Genomic DNA, 14730 nt, shown 5'->3' on the forward strand with positions numbered 1-14730 from the left:
CCTTCGTTATTTGAGGGGTAACGTCACTTGTTTGGGCAACACTACGCATCATCATCAACGAGGACTGAGATGGACCAGAGCTGTCACTAACACGGCAGTGATCTTGCTTTCAACTGCAAAGTGAAATACACTTGCTACAGTGCTTAGCTGGTTAAAAGAGATTGACACTACCAGATTATATAGAACAAGTGCTCACAGAAGAATGTTAGCTCTGCCCTTTTCCTAGAATCTTGGTCAGGGCGATTCAAGTGTAGGATCAGGGCGATTCAACAAACATGCATATAAATTAATGCTATTCTTTTTACAAAAAAAGGATACATTGTTAGCATTTGCATATTCTAAAAAAAAAGAATATGCACCTGTTCATATATTGCCCTTTCGCTAGAATCTTGGTCAGGTGATAGTATGAAACACTGGATACAGGAGTTCAAATCTAACGTACTTACAAATACTAAAAATAACCCTTTCCTTGGGGGGGGGGGGGGGACTGTCCAATCGTTGCAACATCGACATCATGGACCAATCGACACCCAAAGTCTTCAGAGTTTACCGACTGCAATCTCACCGGCCACAGGATCTAAAAGGTAACAAAAAACTCACGGAAAAGATGAACTGACGATGTGCAAATAAGACATGGAGAAAATAATCTGATCTGACTTTGAAATTTTTGGCTGCTTTAGTTTTGAGACCACAGAACAGAAGCAAGAATATCTGAGACGGCGCGTGCCACAGCCACATCTGTTCCGTGTGTAGCTGGCGTTGAAAACACCGATCAAATAAAGCGACTGAACTGAAATGGAGTCGATCCGGGCACAATCCTGTGATTGGTCGACATTTGCTCGGCTGTACCCAACATTTAGCAAACGATGCACCGCTTGTCTTCTCTTATTGCGACTTATGAGAGAGACAACATCATGTTTAGGCACCACAGAGCACAAGTTGTGGCACAGCCTCTGAGAAAGAAAAGATGTAACTTTGCAGTTTACAAGTCGGCATGTTCCAATTTGAAGTTCTCTACAGCGACGAGTCTGTGTACTGCCAGATTAAACCATCCAAACATTGGCAAATTCACCACTCAAGCAACAGCGGAAATCCTGGGTACACCCTGTTTTTTTTTAAAAAAAATGGGTACACCTTGTTTCCCTTTATTTACATAGCACAAAAGGCGTAGAAACATACAATCTACCCTTTACTTACATAGTACATCAATTGCTCGTGCAACTATAAGCTGGAGTCTTTTCTTTAACGATGTGGTTCATTATATACATGGGTACAGCTGTGAAGTTCGCAACAAATTGGTGCTGCTGAAGAGGTGGAAAATGCTTCTAGATATCCGCTATCCCACAGCATGTACCTACTCAGATGCAGGTTAGGTCATTATATAGCAAAACGCATTTAATTGAATGAGCATACTCCTCTGCTCTAAATTCCTCAAGGAAGTTGAAAGTTTCAGTTCAGCTGCAACTGAATGGAAGAACGTGTTTTATTCTCGCTTGCCAGGGGTAGCAGGGCTCAAAGACATCTCAATTTCCTCAAGAGAACGTCCTCTTGTTTCAACTATGAAGTTGTAGGCGAAAAGTGCTGTCAACAAGGAGACCCCGCCGAAACCTGCATAGACTGCTCCAACCCCAAACTTCTTCACAAGCTCCAGAAAATACAGTCCCACCAGGAAATTACATATCTGAAAACAATGATATCCGTAAGTTTAGACTAAAGGCGTAGCCAAGACAGTAAACAACATTTCTTATATCAAGTGAAACTGTGTAAATACAAACTACGAAAGTAGTGTTTTTGAAGTGACATATAAAGTTGGAAAGTACATACCCAATGTACAGTAAAGCTGAAGCCCATAACTTTTGACCGTGTCCGAGCACTGCTCAGCTCTGGTATAATGATACCTGTAACTGGCCCAGCACCAAGGGAAAAAGTAAAAATGTACCTGCAAATGTAAACATAAACTTGTCAGTAACAAAAATTTCTAAATTCCTAACTGTTCTATAAACACATGCCCAAGTGAGGTTTACAACCAACATTCTGAAAAAGAAGTTCATACACATTAACAAAGTGAAATAGCAATACCTATATGCAACAGATTCATTTATCACATCATGAAGCAGAGTATATGCTAGACAATCCTTTATGTTATCCATGAGCAACGTAAACAAACTGCTTGTAAACATTGAGAAATCCCACAGATGTAATTTTCCCAAATTCTAAGCAAACCTTTTGCAAAACGGAAAATAGCAATAGAAGATCTCAAACAAAACTCTCCATACACTGAACACTCTCTTTAGTAGACTCCATCAAGGACTGCTATCACACTCAATATGCAAAATAATGTCTTTAGTGAATCTCTCTCAAGTTATTATACTGCAACAAGTGATGAGTTCTCAAATTTTTAATCTCTGGGCAATAACATGTCATCTCTAATTCTAGGGTTTGGATGACAAGAAGTGTAGATTTAAGAATATGCTAGAGAAAATAGAAAGTGAAAGCACATATAAAAGAGTTCCAGTATGCTAGAGAAAATAGAAAGTGAAAGCACATACAAAAGAATTCCAGTAATTGACAGGCCGTGGGCCACTCCTTCATCAAGCGGGAAGCTGATACCATATACTATAAGGAACATTGCAAATGCCTTCAGAAAGAACAAAAAAATGCATTAAATATTTTTAAGGACAAGAGCAGAATGGGCTCTTAGACATACATAAGAACACTGGTTCACTCAATGTTTGGATGGTCATATGGACACAAATAATGCACTCAAATAAACTCTCCAATGAAGAGAAGTGCAGATAATTTGCTGAGAAGTAAAATATAGTTATTACAGTAGCAACTCTTTGAATTACCATACTAGAAAAGGCTACACAAAGAACCGAGCAATAGCTCGGTTGGTAGAGCCTCTAGTTGAGAGGCCGCCCACCTCTCTAAAGGGTTCGGTACTCCCCTCTCGTAAGGCAAATCCAGGGGGACGTCTTCTCCCCGTGGTCGAGTTTTTTTTTAGAAAAGGCTACACAGTACATACCATTCCAAGATAGCTTCCTATCAAAAGTTTCTTTCGCCCTTGCTTATCCATCAAATTTGAAGCAACAATTGCCCCTAAAATCCAAAAATATGGTACATAAGTTTATGAATAAGTCGCCATAGAGCACAGCATGAATAACCAAGTCGTTTAAAAAAACATGAATAACCAAGTATACTCACCTCCAAAGTTGGTTATTCCAACATATAAGCTTGCTAAAGCACCACTTGTAATACCAACATCACGGAATGTTAATGATGAAAAATAAAGAACACCATTTATTCCAGCAAACTGTTGCAGAAAGAAAAGGGACCCTCCAATCAATGCAACTGCATATATATTAAAGCATAAGTTCACAACAGCATGAAGAAAATCACAATCACATAAGCTATCAAATATTTCAAGGAATTTGTGTCTTCTGTACAAAAGATACAAGGATATTTGTGTTTCAGATTCCAGGCCACACACAGAAGAGGAAAAAGAATAGGGCAGCTTGTTTTGTTATATAAGGGTCTGTTTGGTAGAGCTCTCTAACCTCCTGATTCCGTGGTGGAAGTGATTCTGTGGTAGAAGTAGATTCTGTGATGAAAATGATTCTGTTTGTGAAATCGTTTTGTATGCTAGTGGTGAAAGTGATTCCTGATAGAAGATTATGTTGAAATTGAGCAGAATCATCCGGGAATCGATAGAAACTAGATTTTTCAGCTCCCACCTCGCAGTATAAAACGTGGAAGTGATTCTCTCTGATTCTGGCGCAGAATCGATTCACCGGCAGGACGTTTGGTAGCGCTCCCGCCGATTCTGGGGTGGAATCAGCTCTCAGAGCGCTACCAAACGGCCCCTAAATGGTGGAGCGACTCTACAGCAAAACACCTGAATGCATGAGCAAACTCTATAGCAACTTTAGAGAAAATAGTTGGGAATGGTTTTGGGGGGAAATAAGCTTTAAACTCATTCCGAGGACCAAAACTGTAGAAACATGTATAAATGCTAGTGCAAAACATAAATGTTCCAAATACTACAACAGCACGTTTCAGTGCCCCAGATAACAAGTCATCAGTTACAAGGCTGTTAAAGTATGTACTATGAAGTATGAACACATCAGATAAATGTCTCAGCATCTCAGGGCGCACACACACACACATGCATCAGCAGTTCATATAAGAAAAAAAAAAGCACGCACATCCATATGCATGAACATGCACCTCGTCATTGTAGATCATAAGCATGGGATCATTTGTTCCATTTAAACCAGCAGAAATAAATAAAGGGCCAAAAAGAAAAGTGCATCCTGATAAATAAAGTACCTCTATTGTGGGGTTCCACCAGAAGTTCTGACCAGCTGGCCTGTGAATCATCATCACTTACAACAACAGCTTTGATCTTTTCCATGGACTTCTCAACGTCGGAAGGTCCCCAAAGGCTCTCTACAACTTTTCTGGCATCGTCAAACCTTCCAACCTGCAAGATAGAGCTTTCTATTGCAAAAAAGTGGCTTAAATGATAAAATGGGACCCCCCCCCCCCAAAAAAATAAAATAAAATAATAATAATAGTAGTACTAGTATTAGTACTAGTAATAGTAATAGTAATAATAGCAGCAGCAGCAATAGTAATTCTCAAGGTACCTTGGCAAGCCAGCGCGGACTCTCAACAGCAAATTGCATCCCAACAACAATAAGAACACCAGGTACACATGCAGCATAAAGCATTGTTCGCCACCTACAAACAGAAAAATATCTTGAATAATCAGTGTACTATGCAGTGCATCTGACTAGCAATTAGTTCACAAAGATTTAACAAATATATTAAAAGTGTCGTTGCTGAAACATGTGTCGACGAATGCGCAATTAATACGAAGAACATCGGTGCATACTAATTAACATTATGAAATTTGACTCATTACCTGTGCATCACTCTTCATATGTCAATGATTTATTTCAAAATTTCATTATCTTTTCTTGGTTATATTCTTGTATATGATGAAGTGATATGAACAAAAATGTGATGCATCTGCTTCAATGAGTGCAGGCTGTTGATTGTTCCATGATCATGTTATGGCACTGCACTAAATTTAATCAAACGATAACTTACATCATTAAGATGCAGAAATGCCAACGAGAGATGCCTCACCAATGTGGATCACTTTCAGAAGGTATCCCCAAGGAAAGTGCAGCAATTATTCCTAAACACGTTCCAATTTGACATAGGGTCCCCAAAGAACCCCTATATTTTGTTGGGGCAACCTAAAATAGAGCAAGTGAAAAGGGTGAAGATAGATATTGGAACATTTGATGATAGGCATATGGGAGCATAGAGCCATAACAGCGAGGATCAATTATGAAATAACAAAAGGGGTACCTCAGATATATATAGCGGAACAAGAACAGTATTTACACCAATTCCAATGCCAACAAGGAATCTTCCCAACAGCATCTCATCCAAAGAATCTGCCTGCGCGCTGTATGATTGCTTTAGATGTAACAAATGATAATTTTATGAAATGGAATGCTGTTAAGAGAAAATTTTGAGTTTTATGTTAACTTACATCCAAGTACATACTACAATGTTCGGAAAATTCCATAAAATTTTAGGAGTACAGAAACAAGGAAACAGTGAAACTAAAATACCTCACGAGGGCCCCGATAATCAATGGAATACTATCGATCTGAAGGGTCCTTTTGCAACCAAAATAATCAACTAATGCAGATGAGCCTAAGCTCCCAAAAAAGGCACCAACAATGAATATGCTGACTACAAGACCTTGGAGAAAGGGATTTCCTTGAAAACCAAGCTCTCTTGCAATATCCTCTATTGGACCATTCATGACCCTGCAACCATATCATGTATCGAGACTTAAGTTGGATGTTTTAACAAGTATATCAGTAACAGAAAAGTGAACAATAAATTACACGGTGCAGCCCAGTAAACAGTCAAACTGACATAATACAGTATACCTTCCGAGTCCAATTTTACCCGTTACAATTAACCGTGTTCAGCTAGTAGTGCAGGTGAGAGGTGATAATTAAAATGTTACTATTGAAATTCTTCTAAAAAAACATGGAATTAGGGAGCAGCCATATTCTATTGTAATGCAGTGCAGTGACGAAATGAGCACCAAGGTACTGCTAGCAATTGATATTTTTTCTTGAGGATGCACAACAGTTCATAGAGGTTTCTAATCAAAGATAACTAAATCCAAACTCGATACACACATGGCACATTAAGCGTAGCGCTGCTATCGCTGCAAAGCACGTCAGTGACTTGAAAGGAACACACACCCAATATGGTAGCCGAAGAGGAAGTTGGCCATGGACGCGGTGAGCACGTGCGGGAACACCCTCAACCACCCGAGATCAGCACCCCCGCCTCCGTCGCCACCACCGTCACCTCCCCCGACTCCCGCATCCAAGCCTATCACGCAACCAACGCCCGCGTCAGTCCATCAGCACCACCAGCACGAGTACGCGCGAAAGAGCAGGTGGCTGCCCCACCTGAGCCAGCGCTCTGCGCGTCCGGCGCCGGCGCCGGCGGCGTGCTCTCGACCGCCGCGAGGCGCGGCGGCCAGAGCCCGAGGCGCCGCGGCAGGGCCCGGAGCGCAGCCGCCCTGACCACGGCCGGGCGCGGGCGGCGGGAGGGCCCGAGGCGCGGGCGCGGAGCCGGGGAGGCGGGCAGGGCTAGCAGCGCGGCGAGGGGCTGCTGCATCGCTGCCGGAAATTGCTGGGGGCGATTCGTCGAGCAGGTGGCGGGCGGGTGGAAGGAAGGGCGCGCGCGCGCGCAGAAGAGACCAACGGCCAAGGAAGGAACGGGTGGATCCGTTAGAGAGAGGGCCCCGCGGTCAAGGCCGATCTTTTTTCGGCTCGATTTTATAGCCCGGCTCGTGATCCGGAGCACGCCAGGTGTCGCACTGTCGGCTCGCTGCTTCCGCATTCTTCCTCTCGTCGTCGCCTCCAATCCAAGAGACAGCGAGAGGGAGAGAGAGAGAGACACAGTGCACGATCTTCTCGTGCTGGGATATTTTATTATGGAGATTTAATTTAATTATTATTCGGATATTCGTACCTCCAGAAATGAAACTGGGTGCAGTCGAAGACAGTAGCCGAGGGTGACATGATGTTGCAATGGCTCATATGTGATGTGGCTGCTGGGATTGGTGGAAAATTTAGTCCCTTGGATCATAAGTATGTAATCATATCAAATCGAGAATAGTTCAGTTGGTTAGGATATTTATGATAAAAATTATTTATTTGAATTTAATCGGAATAGTATGTACGTATGTGAGTATATTTAGTAGTCAAAGCGCGTGCCTATGCTATATGAGGTTATACCTTTAATTTTATTCAAATATGTGTTATGACCTAACAGCAAATTAGGACAACGTGACTATACTGAGGTCTCTTTACTAGTAGTCTTTGGTACGAGTAAGCTTTTCATGACTTAGGTTACATATTGAATTTTTCAAACTTACATCAAATATTAACTATTGGATCCCTCTCGCATGTAGGGCTTTCGACATTTATATGCGCTGTGATCCAAAATATGATCCGAAGGAGCCCCATACACTAACACATAAGACCGCATTCACGGCAAGTGCCAGCAGACATATTTGCAAATACTATACTACTATATTTTTTCCTTTCGAACTGATAGTTTTTTCCCTCTCTAGTGCCACCAACAACCACTGGGCAACTCCTGCGGATTCTACATTGCGCGTCACATACAACTATTCATGGCAGCAAAGGATATAAAATCCCCAGATGTAAGATAAGTACATAGTCTTTTCATTGCTGCTTTTATTCATTACAAATATCTAATGATAAAATGATTTTGCTCACGCTAATTGCATACTTTTTCTATAACTACTTTCATTAAGCAGGATTCAGCGTACCGGACGGCAACATCGAGGAGTCTGCACTCTCCAATATTCGAACACGGATTGCCTCATTCTTAATGACCGAAGTCGTCTCTTCGAAAGGCGAGTTCTATTGTAGGGAGGTAGAGCTCTGACTTATGTAATTTGTGGTTACACTTTCGACTTATGTAATTTGTAACTATCTTGATGTGGACTTGCGCCGTTGTATTTCGAGAACTTTTGATTATGTAATTTTGTGGTTGCATATCTCGTGACTTTGTCCCTACAATGTGGGTCGTATCTGGATGCCCCTACAATATGATTCACTAATTTGTGGTTGCATATCTTCAAATAAATAGTGATTATGGCATGAATGTATCTGGATGTGTCTTATTTGCAGGAGAAGACAGCTGTCAAATCCTGATATTGCTTCAGGATGCAGCCAGAAAACAGGTAAATCCCTTCGGGGAATGAGAATATTAGTGACGGGTGGTAAATTCACCATTGATGACTGAGTCCCAGTGACGGGTAGCTTTCCAACTTGTCTCTGGGACTCCGTCATTAGTGACGGGTGGTAAATACACTCGTCACTAATGACTCGTAACCAGTGACGGGTGGTAACACCCCATCGCTGATGTCTCGGTCACTAGTGACGGGTTATAGCTAACTATCACTGGTTCTAGATAATTAGTGGCGGGTAGTAAATACACCCATCACTAATGACTCGGTCACCAGTGACGGATTGTTGTTACCACTCGTCACTAATGACAAAGTCCCAGAGAGGGGTTCGAAACCAACCCGTCACTAATGAATCGGTCACCAGTGACGGGTTATGGTTAGAACCCATCACTAATTACCGAGTACCAGAGACGGGTTGGAAAGCTCACTACACCATGACACGCTTTTCCCGACCTTGATCTGTTGGGAAAGATGATGTATCCTTATCAAATTATTAGTCGGAAAATGTGTCATATTCACCATCAATTCATCTGTGGGCAATGGACACTAGAGACGACAAATTAACTGTTGGCGTAGCTCCTTACTGTCGGTATAGGTTCGGCAGCTCACAATATGTCGGCATTGGCTTTCAATGACTTTGTATTAGTCGGCAACGGACCATAGTTCTCGAACCAGCCAAACATATTACCGCGAGAATGAAAAGATTAGGCGCCACCTAAAAAAATGTGGCGCTAGACCAAAGTATTGGGCGGGCATAACACAAACCCCCTTCCAGCCAAATCCTCCCCGCACCCCCACCAAGCCATAGCCCTAATTCCCAAATCCCATCTCCACGCGCCGCACATCCTCACCCACCACCACCGCCACCAGGCACCACCCGTGCTGTCCAACCCACCTGCTGCCCATCCTCAGCTGCTACCCATCCTCACCCACCGAGACGCCCAGTCCCACCCACCTCCCAGCCTCACCTGGCCACCGAGCACCAACAGCCACCCATCCCCACCCGTGAGCTCCAGCCGTCATCCAGCACCACCCATCAGCAACCTCTTTCCATTGTGCCAGGCACCATTGACGGCGCCCAGTGCCACCCGCCGCCAATCCTTATCTGCCAAGCACGCACCTACCGCTGCCCATCCCCACCTGCGAGCACCAACTGCCACCAAGCTCCATCGGCCACCCACCTCCAACTTCTACACAGCCTCCAGTCAGCTCCACCAGCGTATCCCCCACCATCCAAATCCACCTGTCTCCACCTCACCTTGTCTAGTTTGCTTTCTGCAGGTATGTTACTCTTTTGTCGATTTTGTTCTTTTATTTGTTTGGAAAAGGGAGTTGTTTGATTACTTGGAGTTGGTGTTTTCTGGGCTACTGTGAATTCAGAGAGGACCAGAACGTGAGCAAGGGTTGAAGGACCAACATTTGACATGCTCATGTGGACACTTTTCTCTTTGTAGATTCTATGCTGCAAGTAAGTTTGCCTGCACTGTGTATGCAACTTAATTCCTAATGCGTTCTGTGACTCAATTTGATTTGGGGGATTATTTTGGACAGAATGTGGCCACAATTTTGCTGATGAAGATAACCTGTTATTACAAAGTTTCTGACCTTGTGCAGTAATCATAAAAGTAAATATCCAATTCTTGAATATATAGATGCTTTTAGCAATTGAATATTCATGTTCACATGTTTTCTGACCTGTTGAGGTTTCCTGACCCATCAGGAAGATGTCGAGGTGTACCATTGTTCAATTTATGTAGAGGTAGCTCGAGCACTGACATCCTTCCGGTCTTCATCAGCCATTCAACAGTGATTGGTATGGTTTCTTTTTCTTCTGAAGAGCTGATTTGTAACTGCTGTCTCTCCCTTTTTGCATAATATTGCAGCTTGTGTGTGCCATGATTATTTTACTTTTAGTGAAACTTCAGTCTGTATGACTGGAAGTGGCTTATTGAGCATTGGAGGTCTCCTGAAGCAGCTGTAAGTTACAAATTGTCTCATTTCCATACTTTTGAATAAGATCTGAATTGTAATCATTGAAAATACTTGATGTTAGGCTCGATCATTGAGGGGAAAAGCGAATCGCTTAAAGCTAACCCAAAACCATACAGCTGGTAGTAAGAATCATGCACGTGTTGATAATGAATTGGTATGCAGTGTATCTTCCTTGTTGACATTTTGTATCCTTTAGTGATATTTTATAACTAGAAGAAAGCAACTGTATTTAGAGCAAGGAGCTAGGGCGTCCTCCACATAGAAATGACTTGTTTATCAAAACACACACACATAAGACTGGAGTACCCCATATAGGAGCTGAAGCAACAATTGTAAGTATGTTCAGCTGCAAGTGTGATCAAATGCCATATTATTTGCTAATATATACATTTTCTCCAGAATGCACTTAAAGATGCAGTTAGAGATAATCCTGAATTGAAAGAGAAGAGTATCCAGGAAGGCGATGCTTATTTCCATGTTTGTGGACCAACTCCAGCTGAGTTGGAAATGCCCGGAGCCAAAAAATACACATCAACAAGGCCTCAAATGGAAGTGGAAGCTCGTCGACAAGCTGATAAGAAAGTAAAAGCTCTAGAAAGTCGTGTGGACAACCTTCAGCGGCAATTGGATAAGTTGCTTTAGCAACAAGTGTCCTCTCAAAATGCCAACAGCACTCCAAATGGATCAGACAATGCACCAGAAGTGGCAATTGTTCAATTTTTATTTGTTATTTGTTCACTTCTTCATACTACAATAATTGTTTAATAGTTGATCTTTGATTTAGAATTTAAGGATTGGGCCAACTCGTATTGATGAAGAACTAGGCGACCATGAAAGTGATGTCAGATCATATGCTAGGAATGATATGGATGATATGCACTTAAGTGATGATGAAGCCATGGTTATGACTAGGCGAGTGGTCCCTCAAGAGGAGCAACATGAAGAGGTTATTGCTGAACCACCAATATTTGTCTTTACAGGTTGAGAAAACACTTATTATATACCTTCTGTTAAACACTATCCTGATATGTATTATATGATTTAGGGTGGAAGAGATATGATATTATATAGTGTTGTGAGACCCTATGAAGTCCTTGTGGCCAAGGCAACTGTTCAAACAACAAACCCAAGGGCTATTGTGGGGAGTACTCGTCTTGGTGTTCAATATTGTGAAGTGGTTGTCAATCATGTGTTTGTGAGGGAAGCTATACTACCTAGCCCATATGGACAGATGGCGTCCATCGGAGATGCTCGTGGGAAATGCATTGCATGGCCACATGACAGAGTAATAGCTTATTCTAACTCTATGTTTATAGTAAATATATTGGTATACCACCTACTAAATTATAGTATTTTGTTGCAGATGAAGGATGGTAAGAAGTCATATAGGCAGTCAGGGGTTTCAGGTTCTAGAACAAGGCTATCACAACTTGAAGGTACCTAGAACCTATTTTCCAGTTTGACCTACATGCCATCCAAAATATGTGAACTTGAGAGTTTTTCCTCATTCAGTGGTAGTTGCGGTACAGAGCTATTTTATTGATCTGCATTTTAGAGCATGTTGATCTGCAAGTTTGAACATGGGCTTTCATTGTAGCAGATCCTTTCATTTTAGAGCAAGTTCTGTCCTTTAATTATTTCTTGACTAGTGAAAGCCTTTATCTTCATTTGTTGCCCTGTTGTCAAGTTCTATCCTTTGGAGCATCTCCCAGTAGACGAGGCCCAAGCTTAACACTTTGCACATGATTGTGTCTCACACAATATAACCGGAAGGATGCATGAGCAAGCTGAAAAGCATCCCATGTATGGCTCACCGAACTACATCCAGGCATACAAAAATTATTAGATAACATTTCTGTTTGCAGATAATAGAAGGTGGGGAAAGGAAGCCAATACCTTTGAATCACTGACATCAATGCATGGCGAAAAATGAGATATACAAGAATATAAGAATGAAAAACATGGCATTGCAAATTTGTAAAAATAAGCTACCAACAACTTGACATTAATCCAGAACAAAAGCAAAAGAAAATTGAAGAAACTAAAAAAAATTCTAGATACTTTTTATGCAGCAATATCCATGAAGTGCACTCTAAGATGAGGACGATATATACTTTAGTTTCTCAAGAGATACAAAAATTGTACAGCGAAGCTGCCTACCTTTGTATGAACTGCTTGGGCAAGTTTTTCGCCAATAGGAACTTCCAGATAAACCTGTGTTTTAACACACAGACAATATGGTTATAAGCAACCTTGAAGAAAATTTTATAGAATCTAGCATACTAACTGTATAAGGCCAAGTGAATATAATGCAATCTGAAAAGTAATTATGTTTATTAATAGCTCAGCCAAGTTGGATAGCAAGCCATGCAGTTATACGAAGAAGATATTAGAACATTACAGAGGTCACACAAAGGCAAAATCATCAAGTAAATAAAATGGAATGACTGCTGCAGGTTCAAACAGCAAAATTCAAAACATCATGTTTGCAGTACGTTACTACCAAGTTATACAGTATGTGTACAGCTAACAATGGTTTGGACACCAACCAATCATGTACCTTTGTTCTTTTTGCTTGCCAATTTATTATCAGCAAGGTGACATATCATGCTTGTAAGGTATCCCAAGTGGGGAATGAGGTGGTAATTGAGTAGGCTGTACTGCCGAACTAGATGCTATTTAAGGTGCAGAATGCATATACCTTCCTTGCTTCACAAACAACTTTGCTATTGTGCCAACTACATTTAACTTGCAGATTGGAATAATTTTTTAGATGAGTTCCTATTCTAGCAGTAGAGAAAAATGAAATCATAAGTCTTATATGAAGATCTTGTGAACACATACACTTCTTATTTGTTTGGATAAGTTGTCTTTTGCAGCAAATTTCAATCTACTTAACATTTTGCTGATTATGAACTTTTTTTTCCCTTTAGGTACTTAGCATATGTTATTTTAAGCGTTATGGACCAGCAAATCTTTTGTGGGAAACAGAGTTTCAAGTGTCATGCAGTCGCAACCTTTTGTGCAGGATCAACTTCAAGTGGTTTCGATATGGAGCGTAGCTAACTAATTAGTTGACCTTTTGTGGAGTGCCAAAACATTGTGCAGCAAGTGATAATTGCTTTTGGATTGCTGTGTTGTGATTATTTGGCTTCATAGTTCATCTTTTGACCATATTTTGGACCAATGCTCTATCGTTGATCTGGATGTATATTGTTAGGCCTTGTGGCAAGCTACATTTGTATGAATCTCTAATTAAATTGTGAGCTATCATCGATAGATTGGACATGCATATATATACCACGCAATTTATCTATGACTAATGTGAATGTGCGACCTCACTGATAAAATGATGGTTGATGAATTATGTGTGAATGTGTGAAACATGTATATTTTGGTTCATAGATCACATGATATGTATACTCTACCTTTTGTATTTAAATGTTACATTTATATTTCAAATATGTCCCATCGTTTTGCCGACAATTATCTTGCCATGGAAGCTCATCTGGTGATGCTTGTCGGGCCTATGCTTTGACAGCATAGAAACTGTTGGCAAATCTTTATAACTGTTGGTGAAAGTCTATCTGTCGGAGAAAATATATCTGTCGATAAAGCTAATATGTCGGTATAGCCTTCACATTACACTACATATAATCTGTCGGTAAATCTAACAACTGTCGAGGAAGCTTTCGCCAACTGCTTCTAGCGCAACTGTTTACAAACAGTCGGCATAACCTATACCGACACTTTTTGTGTTGCCATGGGTACCATATGCCGACAGTATCAGGTGTAGGGAGAAGTAGGTCATGGTGTAGTGGCTACCCGTCACTGGAGATCGATAATTAGTGACGGGTGATAGATACACCTGTCACTAATAACGGTCACAGTGACGGGCAATAGACCTTCTTAGGCTATAGGAGATGCATTTTAGTAACGGGTGTAGTAACCGTCACTAATAACGGTTATCACCCGTCACTAATGTGTTGTTCTGGCGTAGTGTACATGTATGTGTCCGTCTGACTTTTACTTAAAAAAAGGTCTGTAATCACAGTAAGACTGAGCTAGCCACTTATCTTTATTTTTAGAGTTTTGAGGATGAAGGCTCAGTCTGAAACTCTGAATTACACTGCGCATGGACCAAAACCTACTAAGTCAAATCCGATTGGATTTCCATCTCCTCATAAACAATCTCTGCATCATTATTTTCTCAGGTCTGCTTCAAACTTCCTTCAGCCTGTTGACAATACTGACTAAGCTTGACAACTTGGTATCGTTGCATAGCACTTTCCATTTTATTTTATTTTTACATAGCACCTTCCAATTCGTGAGCTTAGCTATGTAACGGATTTCTTAGTCAGAGGTTAGCCCATACATCTCCTCGTGGCGGACACCCTGCCAGTGTG

At 41.3% G+C, this 14730-nt stretch overlaps 1 protein-coding gene across 2 annotated transcripts; it reads right to left on the reverse strand.

Annotated features, from left to right (window-relative positions):
• Positions 1-1092: 1092 nt before the first annotated feature.
• On the reverse strand, positions 1093-6878 carry LOC133901563 (probable plastidic glucose transporter 1). 2 transcript variants are annotated; one of them, XM_062342909.1, is made up of 12 exons: positions 6516-6878; positions 6303-6435; positions 5652-5852; positions 5383-5482; positions 5155-5267; positions 4650-4743; positions 4330-4483; positions 3205-3351; positions 3026-3099; positions 2550-2638; positions 1825-1939; positions 1093-1681 (listed from the first exon to the last, which is right to left on the reverse strand). In XM_062342909.1, the coding sequence occupies exons 1-12, from the start codon at positions 6724-6726 to the stop codon at positions 1484-1486; spliced, it is 1629 nt and encodes a 542-aa protein (XP_062198893.1). In that variant the 5' UTR covers positions 6727-6878; the 3' UTR covers positions 1093-1483. The 2 variants fall into 2 exon arrangements, with proteins under 2 accessions (XP_062198893.1, XP_062198895.1); XM_062342911.1 differs by lacking the exon at positions 2550-2638 and having other exon boundaries at positions 1470-1681.
• Positions 6879-14730: the final 7852 nt, after the last annotated feature.

This window comes from Phragmites australis, chromosome 20 (genome assembly GCF_958298935.1).
Source record: "Phragmites australis chromosome 20, lpPhrAust1.1, whole genome shotgun sequence".
Lineage (NCBI taxonomy): Eukaryota > Viridiplantae > Streptophyta > Magnoliopsida > Poales > Poaceae > Phragmites > Phragmites australis.